The sequence below is a fragment of the Lithobates pipiens genome, unplaced genomic scaffold (assembly GCF_037356315.1).
Source record: "Lithobates pipiens isolate NorthernLeopardFrog02 unplaced genomic scaffold, aLitPip1_a1.2 Scaffold_112, whole genome shotgun sequence".
Lineage (NCBI taxonomy): Eukaryota > Metazoa > Chordata > Amphibia > Anura > Ranidae > Lithobates > Lithobates pipiens.
In genome coordinates, this window is record NW_027507699.1 from 181,837 (window position 1) to 203,530 (window position 21,694).

At 46.7% G+C, this 21,694-nt stretch overlaps 1 protein-coding gene across 1 annotated transcript in view; it reads left to right on the forward strand.

The window, feature by feature from the left end:
* LOC143961345 (NACHT, LRR and PYD domains-containing protein 12-like) overlaps positions 1-21,694 on the forward strand; it is a 310,399-nt gene that overhangs the window by 88,088 nt on the left and 200,617 nt on the right. The window contains exon 4 of the mRNA XM_077470615.1: positions 8,311-8,376. Coding sequence (XP_077326741.1) covers positions 8,311-8,376 — 66 coding nt within the window. The remainder of the gene's footprint in view (positions 1-8,310; positions 8,377-21,694) is intronic.

Here is a 21,694-nt window from a genome sequence, read left to right on the forward strand (position 1 = left end):
CAGGGGTCCAGCTTTCTATGTGATGATAGACATGAAAGTACTAACGGTACCCACATGCACAGCTGGTGACCGGATGGACTAAAGTGTATATATATATATATATATATATATATATATATATATATATATATACACTGTATAAACACTGGATATGTATGGATATATGTGTGTATAAACAATGTCAGTATACTATACAATGCCTTAAAAAAGTATTCATACCCCTTAACATTTTGTCATGTTACAACCAAAATTGTAAATTTATTTTATTGGGCTTTTATGTGATAGACCAACACAAAGTGGCACATAATTGTGAAGTGGAAGGAAAATGATGAATGGTTTTCAATTTTTTTTTTTTACAAATAAATATGTGCAAAGTGTGGGGGGCATTTGTATAGCGCCCCCTGAGTCAGTACTTTGTAGAACCCCTTTTCGCTGCAATTACAGCTGCAAGTCTTTTTGGGGATGTCTCTACCAGCTTTGCACATCTAGAGAGGGACATTTTTGCCCATTCTTTGCAGAATATCTCAAGCTCTGTTAGATTGGATGGAGAGCGTCTGTGATCAGCAATATTCAAGTCTTCCCACAGAGTCTCAATGTGATTTAGATCTGGACTGTGACTGGGCCATTCTAACACATGAATATGCTTTGATCTAAACCATTCCATTGTAGCTCTGGCTGTATGTTTCGGGTCGTTGTACTGCTGAAAGGTGAACCTCCGCCCCAGTCTCAAGTCTTTTGCAGACTCTAAGGCCGCGTATACACGCGGGGACTGTTCGCCCAACTTTGTCCGTCAAACAGTTTCAGCAAACAGTCCGCTCAAAATTAGCATGGACGGACATGGCCACACACGACGAACGAACAGTTTGCTGAAACCGTGCGCGATGATGTGAACGGCACGTACGACGGGACGAAAAATACGACGTCCTATACACTGCATTATAACTTTCGGCGTGTAAATCCTTTCTGAGCATGCGCGGAACTTAGTTTGACGAACAAGCCTACACACGAGGGGACTGTTCAGCGGAAGTTTCAGCGGACAGTTTTTCGGAAATTCCGAAAAACCTTGTTCAGCGGACTGTTCGCTGAAACTGTCCGCTGAAAGTCCACACACGAGCGGACTGTCCGCCGAAACACTGTTCAGCGGACAAAGTTGGGCGAACAGTCCCCGCGTGTGTACGCGGCCTAACAGGTTTTCTTCTAAGATTGCCCAATATTTGGCTCCATCTATCTTCCCATCAACTCTGACCAGCTTCCCTGTCCCTGCTGAAGAAAAGCATCCCCACCACATGATGCTGCCACCACCATGTCTCACAGTGGGGATGGTGTGTTCAGGGGGGATGGGCAGTGTTAGTTTCCCCCCCACACATAGTGTTTTGCTTTTAGGCCAAAAAGTTAAATTCTGGTCTCATCTGACCAGAGCACCTTCTTCCACATGTTTGCTGTGTCCCCCACATGGCTTCTCACAAACTGTAAATGGGACGTCTTATGGCTTTCTTTCAACAATGGCTTTCTTCTTGCCACTCTTCCATAAAGGGCAAATTTGAGAAAACCCAGACCTGGGAACGAATTGCTTGTAGTGTGAGGACATGTGAGTGGAAAAGGAGCAAGGCTGACCCAAGGATCCCTTGACAAATAATGGCAGAGAAGACCGAATAGACACCAGTTGCATAACACAGTAAAATTCCCCACGAACCCCTGGCCTGTCTATGCTTGGTATGGGGAAGTTTGAGAGGGTAAGCCGCAAAAATGGACAGCAGTTTGCAGGGGTCTGAAGTGCTAAATGCCGGATGGATGTGTTTGATAGTTTTGGCAGATAAGACCAATATGCTGAGTCAATAAGCACCATTTAAACATGGAGAAACCCTACCAGACACCCAGAACCTGGTCTCACACTATATAACTTGGATCAAGCTTCTACTTGTGGCCTGACCACCAAGCTGAGTCTTGAATAGAGGAAGGAGGGCCGAACTTCATTCTGGGGAATAAGTCTCATAGCATGATTTCAGCATACCCAAAGTGACTGTTAGCCCCCTTTTGAAACATGCTGGGGTCAGACAAACAATCACTGGTCTGATGTACTTGAGTATTTCTCCAGGCAACATCGTAATCAAGAGATTGCGCTGAGAATGGAACCCAGAATAACAATGATGTTTTGCCCAAACCTACCACTTTGTGGGCCGTCAAGGGATCATTGGCCCAGCACACACCCTGAGAGAGACTATAGATCCCTGGGTGGTAACCAGGGTCTTCATGTAACAGGACATGACCTGAATGAATTAACCCCTGACCCCCCTGCAGGTACCCAAGACCCCAAAAGAATGCTTGGCAAGGTTTCGAAGCAAGGACTGCTTTTGACCCAAGGGTAAGCCCAGTGTTGACATGACATCCGCACCATCGACTTGCCCCACCAATGGGCAGGTGTGATGGAAATGCAAGAATGATGACATCAGTTTGGATGCCGCTACACCCCCCCAACTGTAGCAAGTGCTGCATCAATATATCCACAAATGAGTACCTTGATAAGCAGGAAAGAGAGCAGCCAAAATGTAACAAACAATATTGGAAACTTGCCACTGGGCACCCTGGTGTCCTTGCCCCATACCTTCAGAATGAAGGTAAAGAACCAGACAAGTAACCCTAGGAAATACCGCCTCCAGTAACTTAATGGCAACGAAAGCATGACTGTCTGTCAAGATACTATAACAACAGAATCTGACGAGATAGTGATGAGGCCCACATGCAGGCCTGACCAGTGCCTCCGGCAGGCCTGTCTGAAGACCGGGAATGGGAGATTCCGACACTGCCCCTGGCAAGGAACATGCTTGGCTCAGGCATCTTAAACCAGAAGGCTTAACAAGCCCGGTGAACCAAGGGGATGTATGAAGAGCAGGAGCTGGAGGTGTGCTGACACCCTGTCCCTGACCGAGCGAGCTTTGATCACCTCCATCCTGTGTTGGAACCATAACAGACCGTGGAGAGCAAATTATCCCACATAAATCTGCGTTAAAAGAATAATGCCCAGAACCTGTTCCATGCTGGTGGATGGGAGTAGCTGGGACAGAATTGGAAACAATCTGAAGCAAACTGCCTTCCTGGCTGTGGCCAGGAAAGGAAAGCCCCTGTGACAATGCTCTGCTGCGTGCTTTAGTATGGACCAACTCCTTGATGACGGAGGACTACCATGCTCCAAACCCCCACGTGAAGTTGAAGAGATGAACATGAATAGTTGCTTCCAAAATGTGCGGCATGCCCAACCCAAGAAAAACAAACTATGGAAGTGCCAACAGACAACCAGACATGAAAACACCACTCCTCTGTGCCTACACAAGTGTGAGGATGAACCTGATGACGCCCCCTAATGTATGTGGTAAGTGAGCCTGAGTAAACTGCAGCACAGAGACAGGTAGTAAAACTGAAACACTCAAGGCGATTGTACCCACAGGCCATGGTGGGTAGTCGTACAGGTGTAATGAAATGAATGTGCATCGTATGAAACCTCAACCCACATTGATCTGTAGACGTGACAGATCCTGAGATTTGAGGGCTGCTAACTAAACCCAGGTGTACGAAGAACCTCAAATGAAAGGTACGATGAGACATGGACAAGCTACGACAGAACATGCTGGACATAACCGCTGACAGAATCACTATGACAGAAATGCTATGACAAACACACTGTGACAGAACCGCTGTGAAAGGACCACAGACCACGCTAACAAGAACCTCTGTGACCGATCTGCTATGACAGAAACATGCCATGACAGAGCCACTGTGACAGAACCCGCTCTGACTGGAACCCGATGTGACTGGGACCCTCTGCGACTTGAACACACTGACAGAACGCGTTTATGACAGCACCGGCTATGACTGAACACGCTGTGACTGGAACATTGTGACTGCACACATGATGACAGTGCCTACTATGACAGCACCTGCTATGACAGTGCCTGCTGTGACTATGACACGCTATGACAGCCCCCCTCTGACAGAACACGCTGGAGAGGAATGCTATGACTGAACACGTTGTGACCAAGATGCTAAGGCTGAACACACTGACCGACCATGCTAGGACATCACCCGCTATGACTGAACACGCTAGACTAGAATGCTAGACTCAACACATAGTGACAGCACCCGCTATGACTGTGACACACTATGACAGCCCTGCTATGACAGAACATGCTTTGACCGAAAGCTGTGACTGAACACATGACAGCACCTGCTATGACTGAAACGCTACAACTGAACCACTGAAACTTTATGACTGACCACCCTATGATAGAACCACTATGACTGAAATGCTACTACTGAACCAATATGATTGAAATGTTATGACTGAACACCCTATGACTGAAACGCTATGACTGAAACGCTATAACTGAAACGCTATGACTGAAATGCTATGACTGAAACGCTATGACTGAAAAATGCTAAAACTAAAAATGCTCTAACAGAACCGCTATGACAGAAAACACTGCAACTGAAAAGGCTGTGACTGAAAACGATATGACTGAAAATGCTGTGTGCAGAACCGCTATGACCAAAAATACTGTGAGAACCGCTATGACTGAATGCCGTGACAGAAAATGCTATGACTGAACCGCTATGACTGAAAACGCTGTGAGAACTGCTATGACTGAATGCTGTGACAGAAAATGCTATAACTGAAAACGCTATGACAGAACCGCTATGACTGAAATGCTGTGACAGAACCTGCTGAGGTAGCACCGATGTGACAGAAAAGCTAACCGCTAAGACAACCTGCTATGGCAGCCCTGCTGACAGAACCGCTATGACCGAACATGCTATGACAGAAATACACTATGACAGGAACACAGGCAAGGAATCCTATGAACTGACCACCAACCACCCCACCCATCCTGGTAGTGCCCTCATTGACCCCTCTCCCCCCTGAAGCTGGTAGGAAGACATGCCACAAACAGGCCTCACAAAGTGCTGACCGATGTACCTGCTGGTCAGCACCCCCTGTGAATTGAATATAGTAACTTCCAAGACTTGAGGATATACGTTCAGGAGCTGCAATTGCAGCCTGGTACAGGCATGGAGAGGTCAAATGATAACAGATGGTTTCCCCATGAAACCGGGGGGCACATGGGGGCAGGGGTGGTAGAAGAGTGACTATATTTCCGAGAGCTGGAGGAGCTGCAGTGAAGCGGGTTGGAGGGACGGAGACTATGAAGAGCTGGAGTGCAGTTGGCTGGAGGGGGGAGCTCCGATCCCAGCCCAGAGCCAGAGGAGACAGGCCCCCCGATGAAACCAATTTCGGCACCACACCGGCATGACCTGGGAGAAGTGGGTGTACGGACAACCCCCTGATGCCAGGGAGACCTGGGAGAAATTTTGAATGGACGCCCCCTTCCCCCCCCGGCGTGAGCACTGAGAGAAGCAGGTGAGCAGCCCCCTCGATGATGTCAGATAGAGCATTGAATATGTGGGTGGACATGCGGGTGGTCCCCCGATGGTACCCTGCGTGAGCACCGGAATAAGCGGGTGGACGGCCTCCTCAATGGTGCTAGATTGAGCCCTGGATGCATGGGTAGACAGGCGGTTCCCCTGATGGTACCCGGCGTGAGCACCGGGAGAGGAACCGACACCACTGTTGCTGCCAAAAAACACACAATAAGGGAAAAACAGGAACTGAAGTGCATCAGCCGTGACCCTGAATACGAGCACATGCAGGATAAGGCAGAAGAGGAGGGATATGTACCCCTCAGACTCTTCCCACAAATGCAGACTAGCCTATGGCCAGCCTTCTTACAAGTGGTCCATATAGTGAACGTGGTAGTGAGTAATTCACTTTAAGGTTTGGAGGAATAAGGATTTCATCTCCAAATACAGAAAGGTTTCTTCACAGTAAGAGCTGTGAAAATGTGGAATAGACTCCCTCCAGAGGTGGTTCTGGCCAGCTCAGTAGATTTGCTTTAAAAAGGCCTGGATTCTTTCCTAAATGTATATAATATAACTGAGTACTAACATTTATAGGTAAAGTTGATCTAGGGAAAATCCGATTGCCTCTCAAGGGATCAGGAAGGAATTTTTTCACCTGCTGGAGCAAATTGGATCATGCTTTTCTGTTTTTTTTTGCCTTCCTCTGCATCAACTGTTGGTGTAGGATTGTGTGTGTGTTTGTGTGTGTGTGTATATGGGATTGTATGTTTTTTGGTTGAACTGGATGGACTTTTTTTCAACCTAACTGTGTAAAAATGTAATATACTGCAGTAAACATACACAAACGCACCTCCAATATACTGCAGGAAACATACATGAATGCACCTTATTATACTGCAGTGAACATGCGATAATGCACCTTAACCACTTCGCGCCTGTGCTATAGCCAAAAGACAGCTATAGCTGTAAAACAGGAGGACCTGGACGTCACCGCGGGCGTGCATCGGAGAAGTTCTGTGCTGGCCGTGTTCCTTGGACACAGCCAGTCACAGTGGCCGTTTACAGTGAGATCAGCTTGTCTAATGGGAGATGATCTCATATGTATCTCCTCACACAGAGACAGCGTGTCAGGAGCGAGAGATGAATCGCTGCAGAGATGCAATGGTTAGTGAGATAAAAAAATAATGAAAATAAAGTTCCCATCTGTCCCCACTGCCACCTGTCCCCACTGCCATCTGTCCCCACTGCCACCTGTCAGTGCCATCTGCCCCCGCTACCACCTGTTAGTGCCACCTGTCCTCAGTGCCATCTGTCCCCAGTGCCACCTGTTGTCAGTGCCATCTGTCCCCAGTGCCACATATAAGTGCCATCAGTGCCACGTGTCATCAGTGCCACATAGTGCCATCGGTCATCAGTGCCACATAGTGCCATCTGTCATCAGTGCCATAATAGTGTCATGTGTCATCAGTGCCACATATTACTGCCATCTGTCATCAGTGCCCCGTATTAGTGCCATGTGTCTTCAGTGCTACATATTAGTGTCACGTGTCAGTGCCATGTATAGGTGCCACCTGTCATCAGTGTCACGTGTCATCAGTGCCACGAATTAGTGCCATCTGTCATCAGTGCCACATCTGTGTCATGTGTCATTGTCCTGGTGCTCCAGGGCCTTCAAAAGTGTAATAGGTAGTCAACAAGTTAGATGTGTAATTTATGCTCCTAGAACTCATGATGGCGCTCCTTGCATGTTGGGCCTCTCTAAGTGGCCAGGCTGTGGAAAAGTCCCACACGTGGTATTGTAATACTCAGGAGGAGTAGCAGAATTTATTTTGGGGTATTATTTGTGGTATACACATGCCAAGTGAGAGCAATAACCTATTACAATGACAATTTTGTGGGAAAAAAATAAAATAAAATAAAAAATCTTCATTTTGCAAAGAATTGTGGGAAAAAATGACAACATCAAAAAGCTCATCATGCCTCTTACTAAATACCTTGGAATGTCTACTTTCCAAAAAGGGGTCATTTGGGGGATATTTGTACTTTCCTGGCTTGTTCGGGTCACAATAAATGAGATCCGCCACCAGTACATCAGATGGGATCAATTTTGTATGATTCGCACCACAGCTTGTGGACTCTCTAACTTTCACAAAGACCAAATAATATCCACTAATTTGGGTTACTTTTACCAAGCATATGTAGCAGTATAAATTGTGGCCAAAATTTATAAAGAAAAGTTAATAATTTGCAAAATTTTATCACAGAAACAAAGAAAAATGTGGGTTTTTTTTTCAAAATTTTCAGTCTTTTTTCATTTATAGCGCTAAATATAAAATCCAGAGGTGATCAAATACCACCAAAAGAAAGCTCTATTTGTGGGGGAAAAAAGGACAAAAAATTAATTTGGGTACAGTGTTGCATGACTGAGTGTCATTCAAAGAGTGAGAGCACCGAAAGCTGAAAATTGGTCTGGGCAGGAAGGGGGTTTAAGTGCCCGGTAGGCAAGTGGTTAATATCCTGCAGTAAACACCCCCTGAAACACTAATCTATAAGAATGAATGGTCACACTGCACTAACACTACACTATCACTGTTTTCACTCTACACTGTAGCACACTAACTTGCTAGTAGCAATGAACAGAGCCCTTTTCTATCTCTCTCCCCTCCAATATCACACTCCAACTCTATTCCTTACACTTATTCAGATTACAATCCTAATCAGATCACTTCTGTATATTTATATATGGTCAGAATATGGAGAACTTTACTCTGATATGTTACATGTAACATAGGATTTGTTATATTCTGTTGTGTGGACATAATTGTGATGTGTATTTAGGTGTGAAAGGTCAGCTTCAATCATACATGACTCAGAGCCATCATCTTATATTCCTCTCTATAGGTGAGGGTCTGCCGGATCTGATTCTGCTGGATGAATTCGGACATTCCCTGACTCCGGAGCTGAAAGGTAAATAAAACCCGTAGTGTATCTATCACAGGAATCACTTTGTGTAAGGTGCGGAGATGGTGTTGAAATAATTACACTTTATTTGTACCATCTACTCCACTGAGGACTTCTAGATCTGAATCTTTAGAAATTATAATGATGATCGATGAACACGGATTATACTGGATCTGGGGTCTGTCTTCTCTTACCAGGTTCATAGTTCTTGAACACTAAATTGTATTCCATTTTATTCCACGGCCAGAAGCTCATTGCAGGAAATGGATCTATAAAACGTGTTCTCACCAATGGACCACTGTATTCTGTATTGCCCTTTATAAACTGTAGCCTGACAACTTCAGATGTCAGAATGCTTTTATCTGTGTGAGGTATTGTGACATCATAACCCAGCAGATGTGTTTATGAATTCCTTATTACATTCCTAGTTATCATCTGTAATATCTTAAATATTTTGTTTACCTTCTTGCATTCTATAAAGATAAAGGAAGATTTTTCTTATGCTCATTGACGGACACAGCCTCTTCTTTATCCAGATAAATGATTAATATGGGCTATTGGCGCTACCTCCAATCTATATGTTCAAACTATTAAGATTATTAAAATTACCGTTAGTGAACCTAAACCAATTTTTAAATAACAAAATAGTCCACAGTAGTTCTTCTGTCAGATGTCCACAGATATACAAATATTCTGCTCAGAAGAATCAAAGAGGGTGACTTTCGTGTTCATGAAAACTTATGGTGACTTCCGTGCTCATTCCCCCTCTTGGGTCCCCACTCACCAGATCCACGCACCCCCTAGGGGGTTGTAGGCATATAGGTTCTGCTCCACTTTGCACTTTGCTATTGAGGATTCCACCACTCGGCTATGTCTTCCGCGTTCTTTCGCAGGATCTTATTCGTTGAACAGGAAAAACAATCTTGTGCCCGGTAGTAGTTCCTCAAAAGGGAAAAAAAAACAACTCTCATGGTGTAGTATGTCGGGTACCCAGAAAAACTTAGTAGGTTGAAAAATGAATTATAAATTATAAAATTATAAAATGTATTACATTTATAATTCATTTTTCAACCTACTAAGTTTTTCTGGGTACCTGACATACTACACCATGAGAGTTGTTTTTTTTTCCCTTTTGAGGAACTACTACCGGGCACAAGATTGTTTTTCCTGTTCAAGTTTTCATGAACACGAAAGCCACCCTCTTTGATTCTCCTGAGCAGAATATTTGTATATCTGTGGACATCTGACAGAAGAACTACTGTGGACTATTTTGTTATTTAAAAATTGGTTTAGGTTTTTCACTTTTTCCGTTCAACTCTTTTCAATTCTTCTCAATCAAAATTTTTAATTTTGCTTTTTTGGTTTTTTATATATTTTTCTTCACTTCCCATGTGAATGGGAATTTTTTTTCACAGGTTATCACAATTTGGGATATAATTTTGCACTATTTGTATACTGATATATATAGAAAATTCACTTTACGTTGTTTTTAGAAAAATAGGGGGAATAAGCTTTCCCCCTTGATATATAATTTCTTGGGTTGAGGTTCGCATAGAAACTACTCATCTGTGGACTGATGATTAAGGGATTGATTAAATTAATCCACACTAGTTGATAGGTGTTATGTACACACAAATAAGGTCACTGGAATGTATAGAATAACTATATGATGTATTTTTTGGAAATCAGCTTGTTCACACTTGTGAGGGGAAATTTGCACAACTTAGTGGAATCAAACATAATTAGTGTATTTACAGATTGTGTTTATATTTATTATTCTTCCCTCTTATATCCAATTTTTGACTCAAAGTCCCCTGATAGAATATATCACTCAATAATAGAGGCTACTACCTATGTGGATGGATCTATATCAGTGAAGCCATCAATCTATGCATATAGGAGTAGGGAAAGGGATACATCACTAATATAGATATACTTTAAGCCTGGGAAACGGTGAGGTTCACTAACGGTAATTTTAATAATCTTAATAGTTTGAACATATAGATTGGAGGTAGCGCCAATAGCCCATATTAATCATTTATCATCAAAGCACGGTTCTTTGATTAAAGCCCGTGCATTTAGGGAGGCAGCAACCTCTTGATAAATATTTGGTAGTGCGATAGCATGCATTCACCTTCCCCATAACTGTCATCCTATTGTCACGATCGTTCCACCATCTCGATCGTACATAGGAGACTTACCCGCAGGTTTCCTGTACAAAAGGATCGTCGGTGCCCTCGGACGCGGGTTGGCGCACACGAACGCATGCGAGTGCATGTTGTCCCTAACAGGCGCACGCGGGTGCGCGTTGATACGAGCGAGCGCACGCGGGTGCGCGATAACCCGATCGGGCGTACGCGGGTACGCGGGGTCACGAACGGGAGCACGGTCACCCGCGGGGGTACGCAAACGTACCGTGCGACCGTTCCTGGCGCCCAACAGGCTATTTAAGGGATCAGCTTCTGCTCCACGGTGCTGTCCTGTCTACAGCGTTCCTGTGACTTCTGCTACCAGTTCCTGTGTGTTCCTGATACTGTACCCGGCCTGTTCCTTGACCTTGTCTGTTTGCTGCCTGCCTCCGACCCTTTGCCTGATTGACCACGCTTCTGCCTTCTGCTCTGTACCTCTGCTGTCCGATAGTTACCGACCCGGCTCGCTTCTGACTACGTCTGCCTGTCCTCCCGAGTTCCAGCACCAACTCCCCTGTGGTTCCTGCTTGACTACCTGTGCCAGCTGTTCCAGTAGTTCCTGTTCGGCCTCCAGCGCTAGTTGCACCTACCGTTCCAGTCAGCTACCTGTTCCGGCTGTGCCTGCCCTCTGCTATCCGGCCTGGCACTTGTGTCCTCCGGACTCTTGAATCCCTGTCTCCACCTCCAGGGGCTCTCGAGCCGGAGGCTTACGAGGCGCCACTCCCTGCACGTTTGGGCTCTCCAACCAGGTACGTGACAGTACAGGACAGCCATGACCGAGCCCTCGCAGGGAGCCTCCCCAATGGATGAGCTTTGCCGCCACCTAGCCGGCCTCACCCAGGCCGTGAAGAACTTGCAAGAAGGCTACGGCCATCTGGAAGAACAGGTCCAGGCCCTATCTGCCGCAGCCCCAGCTGTCCCTGGACCTTCAGTTCCGCCTTCAGTGGTAATGATGCCGCCTGAACCAAGGGTCCCTACGCCAGACCGTTTCTCCGGCAACCGAAACAAGTTCAGGGCCTTTCGGAACTCTTGTGAGCTCTTCTTCGCTCTTCAACCCTTTTCCCTCGAGGCAACAAAAGTGGGGTTCGTCATCTCTCTGTTAACCGACGAGCCTCAAGCCTGGGCACACCGTCTCCTAGAACGTAAAGACCCTTCTCTGGACTCCTTAAACGCCTTCTTCCAAGCAATGTCTCGGCTGTATGAGGACCCCCAGCTTGCAGCTACCGCAGAAGCAGCCCTGCACGTGCTCCAACAAGGTCGCAGGCCAGTGGAGGATTATGTGTCCGAGTTTAGACGCTGGAGTGCCGACACGGAGTGGAATAACTCAGCCCTCCGCTACCAGTTCCGCATGGGACTTTCAGAATCATTAAAAGATGAACTGGCTCGCGTGGGAATCCCTGAAACCCTTGAAGCACTCATCGATCTCTCAGTCCAGATCGATAGGCGCCTAAGAGAACGTCGTCTTGAGCGTTCCTCTTCTACTTCTCGCCCCGTCTGGATGTTGCCACGGGTTCCTAGTCAAAATCCCCCGGTTCCTCCTGTTCCTGCCCCGTCTTCTCCGGACTCGTCAGAACCTATGCAATTGGGTCTACTTCGCCCATCTCTGACGCCTGAAGAGCGCCAACGCCGAAGAGCCGGTAACCTTTGCCTCTACTGCGGGGAATCGGGACATTATGTTCGCACTTGCCCTGCCAAGTCGCGTAAGTGCCTTCTTATACCCCCTGCTTCTCCTTCTACCCTGCCAAGTACCAGTACCATCTCTCATCTGGCTGTGCCTCTTCTTTTACAGTTCTCCGGAAAGACTATCAGCGTCAACGCGATTATTGATTCCGGGGCCTGCAGCGGCTTTATGGACCTGTCCTTTGCCTTAAGGAACAACATTCCCCTTCGGCCTAGGGTAAAGGGACTTTCAATCTACTTGGCCGATGGTTCCACTCTAAAGTCCGGACCTGTGACCCAGGAGACGTTCCCTCTTCATGCCATCATCGCCGGAGCCCACCAGGAGTTCCTGTGTCTGGACATTATCAAGTCTCCACATTTTCCCGTTATCCTTGGCATGCCCTGGTTGAAGGCTCACAACCCTCTGATAAATTGGTTCACTGGAGGAGTAGAGTTTCCGTCTGCCTATTGCCGTCAGCACTGCCTCCCGGTCGTCAATACGGACCCTCCTTCACTGCTCTGCTTGGAAACAGACACCGAAATCCGACAGGCTGTGCCCGAGGCTTATCACCAATTTGTGGATGTGTTTAGTAAAAAGGGCGCTGAGACTTTACCTCCCCACAGACCTTATGATTGCCCTATCGAATTGCTCCCGGGGGCGGAGATCCCCTTCGGAAGGATCTTCCCCTTATCCGAGACCGAGCTGGGAACCCTGAAAACCTACCTGGACGATAACTTAAAGAAGGGTTTTATCAGGCCATCCACTTCCCCGGCAGGGGCAGGGATTTTCTTCGTCCAGAAAAAGGACCACTCCTTACGGCCATGTGTGGACTACCGAGCACTCAACAAAGTCACAATTAAAAACCGATACCCTCTTCCGTTAGTGCCCGAACTGTTTCAGAGACTGGGGTCGGCCGAAGTATTCTCCAAGCTAGACCTACGGGGTGCTTACAACCTCGTTCGCATTCGTGAAGGCGATGAATGGAAGACCGCCTTTCGTACTCGCTTCGGGCACTACGAATATCTAGTTATGCCCTTTGGACTCTGTAATGCCCCTGCTACGTTCCAACATTTTGTAAATGATGTCTTCAGAGATTACCTAGACCTGTTTGTGATTGTATACCTCGATGATATTTTAATCTTTTCTTCCTCTTTAGCCGAACATCGGGAACATGTGAAGAAGGTCCTGGCTCGACTCCGCCTCCATGGTCTGTACGCCAAACCAGAAAAGTGCGTTTTTGAACAGCTAAGCATCCAATTCCTTGGACTTGTCATTTCTGTAAAGGGAATAGAGATGGATCCCCAGAAGATCTCAGCTATTTTAGACTGGCACGCTCCCTCTGACAGAAAAGGGGTCCAACGGTTTGTAGGGTTCGCTAATTTTTACAGAAAATTCATCAAAGGATTTTCCTCCATCATCTCCCCCATCACCGATCTGACCAAACAGGGTCAAAAATTTCAATGGACCCCTAAGGCACAAGAAGCCTTCAAAACCCTAAAAGACCTGTTCGTCTCTGCCTCAATCCTAAGACACCCCGACGCTGCGCTGCCTTATATCCTGGAGGTGGATGCTTCGGAAGTGGCAGTTGGGGCAGTGCTCTCCCAAAGACAGGGACCTAAGTCACTTTTGCACCCGGTGGCCTTCTTCTCCCGCAAACTTTCGGAAGCAGAGCGGAACTATGACGTCGGCGACCGAGAACTGCTGGCAATCAAAGCAGCGCTGGAGGAATGGCGCTACCTCCTCGAAGGCGCTTCCCACCCAATCCTGGTCTATACTGATCACAAAAATCTAGAGTATCTTAAATCGGCCAAGCGTCTGAAACCAAGACAGGCTCGGTGGGCACTCTTCTTTTCTAGATTTGTGTTCCACATCACGTACAGGCCCGGATCAAAGAATGTGAAACCCGATGCTCTCTCTCGGATGTACAATGAATCAGTGGAGCTCCCTACTCCTGATACCATTCTTCCCCCAGGAAACTTTCTTCTGCTTCAGGAGAGTCTACTTTCCCGAATTAAGCAGGCCTACAGCGATCCCGCTCTCCCACCTGACATCTCTCTAACCCCCAGAGATGGTCTTCTCTGGCATCAGGACAGAATCTACGTTCCCCAAGAAATACGTACCGCAGTTCTCAGCTCCTGCCACGACCACCCACTGGCCGGCCACTTTGGGGTGTTCAAAACCACGGACTTGCTCCAACGCACGTTTTGGTGGCCACAAATGAAAAAGCACTGCAGGGAATATGTGGAGGCGTGCACCACATGTATCAGGAATAAGGGTAGCAAATCGAAGGTTTGGGGCTTGCTGAGACCATTGCCCATCCCGGATAGACCTTGGAAGATGATATCCATGGACTTCATCGTGGAACTACCTCCCTCTGAAGACTTCTCCACAATCTTGGTGGTGGTAGACAGGTTTACCAAGATGGCCCACTTTTTACCCATGAAGGGGACCCCGTCGGCCACGGAGTTGGCTAGGATCTTTATTAAAGAAGTGGTAAGGCTCCACGGTATCCCTGCTGACATCACCTCTGATAGGGGGGTACAATTTACGTCCAGGTTTTGGAAAGCCCTCTGTGGGGCCCTGCGAATTGAGCTTCGCTTTTCTTCACTTTTCTTCGCTTTTCTTCGGCCTATCACCCGCAAACCAACGGCCAGACCGAGAGAACCAACCAAACACTAGAGCAATATCTGCGGTGTTTCTCTTCCTTCTCCCAGGACGACTGGGCATCGCTCTTGCCATTAGCAGAGTTTGCATACAACAATTCCATCCATTCGGCTACCAAACAGTCCCCGTTCTTTGCAAACTTTGGCTTCCATCCGCTTTCTCTACCCGGTAATCTCCCTGAATGTTCAGTACCGGCGGTACAGGAAGATCTTAATTTCTTCAAGAGCAACAATAAGATCCTTCAAGAAACTCTGGCCAAGACTCAGGAACACTATAAAGAGGTCTTTGACAGGAAGAGAAGAGGGGAGCTCGACCTCCAGGTCGGGGACCAGGTCTGGTTGTCTACGCTGAATCTGAAGTTAGCCTGCCCATCCAGGAAACTGGGCCCGAAGTTCGTGGGTCCATTTCCTATTGTAAGGAAGCTAAATGACGTGGCCTTTGAACTGAAACTCCCGGAGTCGTTTCGGATCCATCCGGTCATTCACGCCTCGTTACTCAAACCTGCGGTTCCGGACCCCTTTACCGATCGGAATGCCAACCCCCCAGAACCCGTGATGATTGATGGGGAATTAGAATATGAGGTCGAGTCCATCCTGGACTGCAGGAGAAGACAGAATCAAACTCAGTTCCTGGTTAAGTGGAAGGGTTATGGCCCTGAGGAGAATTCATGGGAACCAGAGTCCAACCTGCATGCAAAGAGACTGATCCTTGCTTTCAAAAGGTCTCATCCGGACAAGATGACACGATTGGGCATCCGGAGGTTGCCCCTTGGGGGGGGGCAATGTCACGATCGTTCCACCATCCCGATCGTACATAGGAGACTTACCCGCAGGTTTCCTGTACAAAAGGATCGTCGGTGCCCTCGGACGTGGGTTGGCGCACACGAACGCATGCGAGTGCATGTTGTCCCTAACAGGCGCACGCGGGTGCGCGTTGATACGAGCGAGCGCACGCGGGTGCGCGATAACCCGATCGGGCGTACGCGGGGTCACGAACGGGAGCACGGTCACCCGCGGGGGTACGCAAACGTACCGTGCGACCGTTCCTGGCGCCCAACAGGCTATTTAAGGGATCAGCTTCTGCTCCACGGTGCTGTCCTGTCTACAGCGTTCCTGTGACTTCTGCTACCAGTTCCTGTGTGTTCCTGATACTGTACCCGGCCTGTTCCTTGACCTTGTCTGTTTGCTGCCTGCCTCCGACCCTTTGCCTGATTGACCACGCTTCTGCCTTCTGCTCTGTACCTCTGCTGTCCGATAGTTACCGACCCGGCTCGCTTCTGACTACGTCTGCCTGTCCTCCCGAGTTCCAGCACCAACTCCCCTGTGGTTCCTGCTTGACTACCTGTGCCAGCTGTTCCAGCAGTTCCTGTTCGGCCTCCAGCGCTAGTTGCACCTACCGTTCCAGTCAGCTACCTGTTCCGGCTGTGCCTGCCCTCTGCTATCCGGCCTGGCACTTGTGTCCTCCGGACTCTTGAATCCCTGTCTCCACCTCCAGGGGCTCTCCCTGCACGTTTGGGCTCTCCAACCAGGTACGTGACACCTATCTATTGTGACCTTTCTCCACAAGCGTGGCTATTTTCCATATAATCATTCTTCTTTATCCAGGACCAAACATGGTTTTATAGCAACACCTACGGGAATAGAACACTAGGCAGAAAAAACATTGGCACCTCCTATGGACAGTCTTTCCTGGACTTAAAACCCCTTCACTACTATAGGCCTCCAGTCATTATGCCTAGTGCCAGGAGTATGGATGTATTGTTTTATGCTAAGACTTATAGCTATCTTATTTTTTCCTTTTCCTGGGATTTTTTTTTGGGGATTTTTTTGGGATGTGGAGATCTTCTATCAACAGTCAGGTTACCCCAGTTTGACCAGCAAGAGCACACAGACCGCTAGCTCTGCTCTCAGTTGACAGCAACTATGCCTCATCCTGGACTGGGGTGACCAATGAGTTAAATGTCTCATGTGGACACATGTGACTGGGCACCTATAGTCTGTGTCAGTGTTACCCCTGGGTGACAACCCCCCACTTCAGTGGAGAGGAGGATCTCTGGGTCCAGCATAGGTTCATATGGCTGCCATGTGGCTATTTTTGTCCGGCAGTTATTTTCCAGGTGCCACAGCCACCATTTTACCTTTACTTTTTGAGACATCCTGCATTTTCCATGCTCAGTGCCCATTTTCCCTAACCCAGTATGGTCTGAGAGAGCTGGCTCAGGGTGGTCATGAATTGCCATTTTCTTGTAGCCCATGGCAGCGGCCTTCCCTTGGCTTCTGAGGGTCAGAGGATGTGGGAGTGGTCCCTAGAACCTGGTGGTTCAGTTCTGAGTGGTACACGGTGGCAGAGACATGTTTCTGACTTCTGGTAGCATATGGCAGCCTGTGGGGAGTCCTTCCCTGGTATCCCTCTATCTCTCTCTCTGCTGGGCAGCCTGGGGTGGTCTCTTTCCTTTACCTTGGGGTCCCTAGTTGCAGCAGCACCTGTTGGGTAGTGCTGTCCCTATGGAGTCTCAGGAGCTTGCTACCCCCTGGACCCCTCCTGAAGGTGTCAGTCCTGTTCCTGTAGATGTGCTGATAGATAATCTCACTTGTGGATGTGGCTGTCGCATACCTTGTGTCAGAGCCTGACATGTACAGGGAGGCCTCATACAGACCCGGCTTTAAGAATACTGATGTTTCTACAGTGCCCATGATAGCATGGGGGGAACCTCCCTTCCCTGTTACGGTGCGCTCCACTAGGGTGGTTAGCGGCTCCTAAGCATTCCAACATCAGGCATCTGTTTCTCAAGTTTTTTTGTAAATCACCGCAAAATCCCTTTCTCTGAGTTCATTGATGGACACACCACCCACCCCTCTATGGAGTTTTGTGACTGACTGGAGGCCTGTAGCAGAGAGGGAGTTTTATACTCAGAGACGACTGCCCATAGGAGGTGCTGAATTTTTTTCTACCTAGTGTCCTACTCCTGTAAGTGGGGCTATAAAACCCTGTATGGTCATGGATAATGAAGAAGATGCTGTGTCCATAAATGATCTCAGAGAAAGGGATTTTACGGTGAGTAACAAAAAAATCTAGATTTTTGCGTACTTCATGATATTTGTGCATCAAATAGTAACAGATTTGTTTTGTGTCTATGCATTGAACCTGCAATGATTAAAGCAGTTAAACACAGCTCACCTGTTATGATGTGAATAAGCCCCGGTGTTCATAGTCTGGGTACAGGTGCTCTTTAAAGTGGTTGTAAACCTCTGAAATGAAAAATTAACAAATCCCTCTATAGTGTGTACTTGCTGCAGTCCAAAGCACTTTGCGTGATTTCTGTTTGCTGTCTCAGGCATGGTTCACATACAGTGGGGATCGAAAGTTTGGGCACCCCAGGTAAAAATGTGTATTAATGTGCATAACGAAGCCAAGGAAAGATGGAAAAATCTCCAAATGGCATCAAATTACAGATTAGACATTCTTATAATATGTAAAAAAAAAAAGTTAGATTTATTTCCATCATTTACACTTTCAAAATTACCGAAAACAAAAAAATGGCGTCTGCAAAAGTTTGGGCACCCTGCAGAATTTAAAGCATGCACTGCCCCCTTTGCAAAGCTGAGACCTACCAGTGTCATGGATTGTTCTCAATCAAACCTGGGAAGACCAGGTGATGTCAATCTCAAAGGTTTTAAATGGCCAGACTCATCTGACCGTGCCCCAACAATCAGCACCAAGCAGTTGTCTAGAAAACTGAAACTGAAAATAGTTGACGCTCACAAAGCTGGAGAAGGCTATAAGAAGATAGAAAATTTTTTCAGAAGTCAATATCCTCTGTTCGGAATGTAATTAAGAAATGGCAGTCATCAGGAACAGTGGAAGTTAAAGCAAGATCTGGAAGACCAAGAAAAATATCAGACAGAACAGCTCGCAGTATTGTGAGAAAAGCAATTCAAAACCCACGTTTGACTGCACAATCCCTCCAGAAAGATCTGGCAGACACTGGGGTTGTGGTACACTATTCCACTATAAAGAGATACTTGTACAAATATGGTCTTCATTGAAGAGTCATCAGAAGAAAACCACTTCTACGTCCTCACCACAAAAATCAGCGTTTGAACTTTGCAAATGAACATAAAGACAAGCCTGAGGCATTTTGGAAACAAGTTCTGTGGACCGATGAGAATAAAATAGAACTTTTTGGCCGGAATGAGCAAAGGTACGTTTGGAGAAGAAAGGGCACAGAATTTAATGAAAAGAACCTCTGTCCAACTGTTAAGCATGGAGGTGGATCAATCATGCCTTGGAGTTGTATTGCAGGCAGTGGCACAGGGAACATTTCACGAGTAGAAGGAAAAATGGATTCAATACAATTTCAGCAAATTTTGGATGGTAACTTGATGCCATCTGTGAAAAAGCTGAAGTTAAAGAGAGGGTGGCTTCTACAAATGGATAATGATCCTAAACACACCTCAAAATCCATGGGGGATTACATCAAGAGGTGTAAACTGAAGGTTTTTCCATGGCCTTCACAATCTCCTGACCTCAACATTATTGAAAATCTATGGATAGACCTTAAAAGAGCAGTGCGTGACAGACAGCCCAGAAATCTCAAAGAACTGGAACACTTTTGTAAGGAAGAATGGGTAAAGATACCTCAAACAAGAATTGAAAGACTCTTGGCTGGCTACAAAAAGAGTTTACAAGCTGTGATACTTGCCAAAGGGGGCAGTACAAGATATTAACTCTGCAGGGTGCCCAAACTTTTGCAGACGCCTTTTTTAGTTTTCTGTAATTTTGAAAGTGTAAATGATGGAAATAAAATCTAACTTTTTTTTACATATTATAAGAATGTTGAATCTGTAATTTGATGCCATTTGGAGATTTTTCCATCTTTCCTTGGCTTCGTTATGCACATTAATACACATTTTTACCTGGGGTGCCCAAACTTTCGATCCCCACTGTATGAGCCTCATGTGGCTCACAGCAGGGGTCCGGTGCATCCTGGTTCACCGTTTCACGTCTGATTTCAGCCCAAACTTTGGGCTGAATTTGCACCTGAAACTGACCAAAAGATGAACAGCATTCTTCTGCAAATCGCACCGGACCCACTACAGAGATATGTGAACCGGCTCTAAAGAGATACAGTCACAATCTCCTGCTAATGCGAATTCTCTGCATCCGATTTCCAATGGTGTGAACTGAGCCTCATTCCTCTTCTATCTGCAGCAATCATTTCTGACAGTCTCTAACGTGATACCACATAATCCCAGGAGATTACTCCACCCCCATAACACATCTCAGCTGTTTATGTGTCCCTATGTGTTTGTGCAGAGGGGGTGCTTACTCTATCCACTCAGGTCTCAAATTGCAGTCAGCTATTCTTTCTATGCTGTGTCATGTTGTGACATCAGATCCCTACAACCTTCCTGCTGGAACTGAGAAAAAGCATTTGTTCTGGGTGTTTTAGAAGGCTGTGGAGAAGAGAGGGTAGAAGATAAACAGGTACAATTTATATAGGAAGATTTGTGTAAACCACTTTAAGCTTATATTTATCTTATAAAGGTGTGTTATATGATTCAGCAAAGGAGATACTTAAGTAGAATCTGCTAAATGAACAAAAATATATTGCTTAAAAGAGAAGTATGGGAATGCAAAAATGGGTATGTAAAGAGTGTTTTCATCATATACCGCTTCCTTCCAGTCTGAATATAAATATCAGATATTCTAAACCGCTCACAACAAACAAGACAATACTTTACACAGGTAATACTCTGAACACCCCCCCCCCCCCCACCTTTGCATTCCGGGCGGGTTAGACTGTCCAATCAGCAGTGAGAGCTGTTGGAGGAATTCATCCCCACTAATCTCACAGCTAGTCTACATACACATCTCATAAAATCCAAGGCAGACAGACACAATAAAACATTGGAATACAGCCACACCCCAAACGGCAGAGACCATCAGGGCCTCCTTAATAATGTTCTTTTGCATTATATAACAGAATATCTTCCTAAATGCTTGTAGCTCCCTCAAATGCCAGGGCCCATAGTCAATAGGCAAGAGGCTAGCATTCAGTCCCCTCCAAAAGTCTCTGTCCCGGGTGAGTCTGTCACATTTCTCCCCATCAAAAGTCAACTAATAAGGTCCCAGACTTCCACCTGGTCTGGACATTCATTAGTCAGTCAGAGTGAACTTACATAGTCTGTCTACATGATCTCCATTCTTGGCTGAGATGTCTTCCAAATGCCACTCCAAATCGCTCCCAAAGTCAGGGTCATGTGACAGCCTCTCTAATAACAGCAGCCTCAGGCCACCATAGTCAAAGCCTTTTTTCATGGTGTCACCGGCTGTCCATGGGCACACTTGGGCTACATACCAGCGGAGGGCTGTGTAGCTCTCATCCAACCGCATCTCCACCTGGATCAGCCTGGTTAATTCAGCTTTCCATTCCTTATGTGATTGTTCCCCCAAAAACACCATTCGCACTTCATACGGCGACCAGTACCTTTCCTGGAAGTAGGAGAGAATTTCTCCCTGGTGTTGCTGCTCATGGGCTAGTGCTTCCTTCCATAGTTCCCAGCGGATAGAATCATACCATCCCAGCAGGACCTACTCTGATACTGGTCCTCTGTGCTTTATCTGCATCTCTCACAGCCTCCTTCCGAATTCCTCTTTCATGACGGCTGGTATCTGTACCTCTCCTACTATCTGGACCTTGGATCCAGGTGGAGGTTTGGATGTCCCAGACTGCAGGAAACATCCCACTGCTTGCCACCAATGTAACAAAACGTCCCACACTCTGCTTGAGTGCTTTCATCATATACCA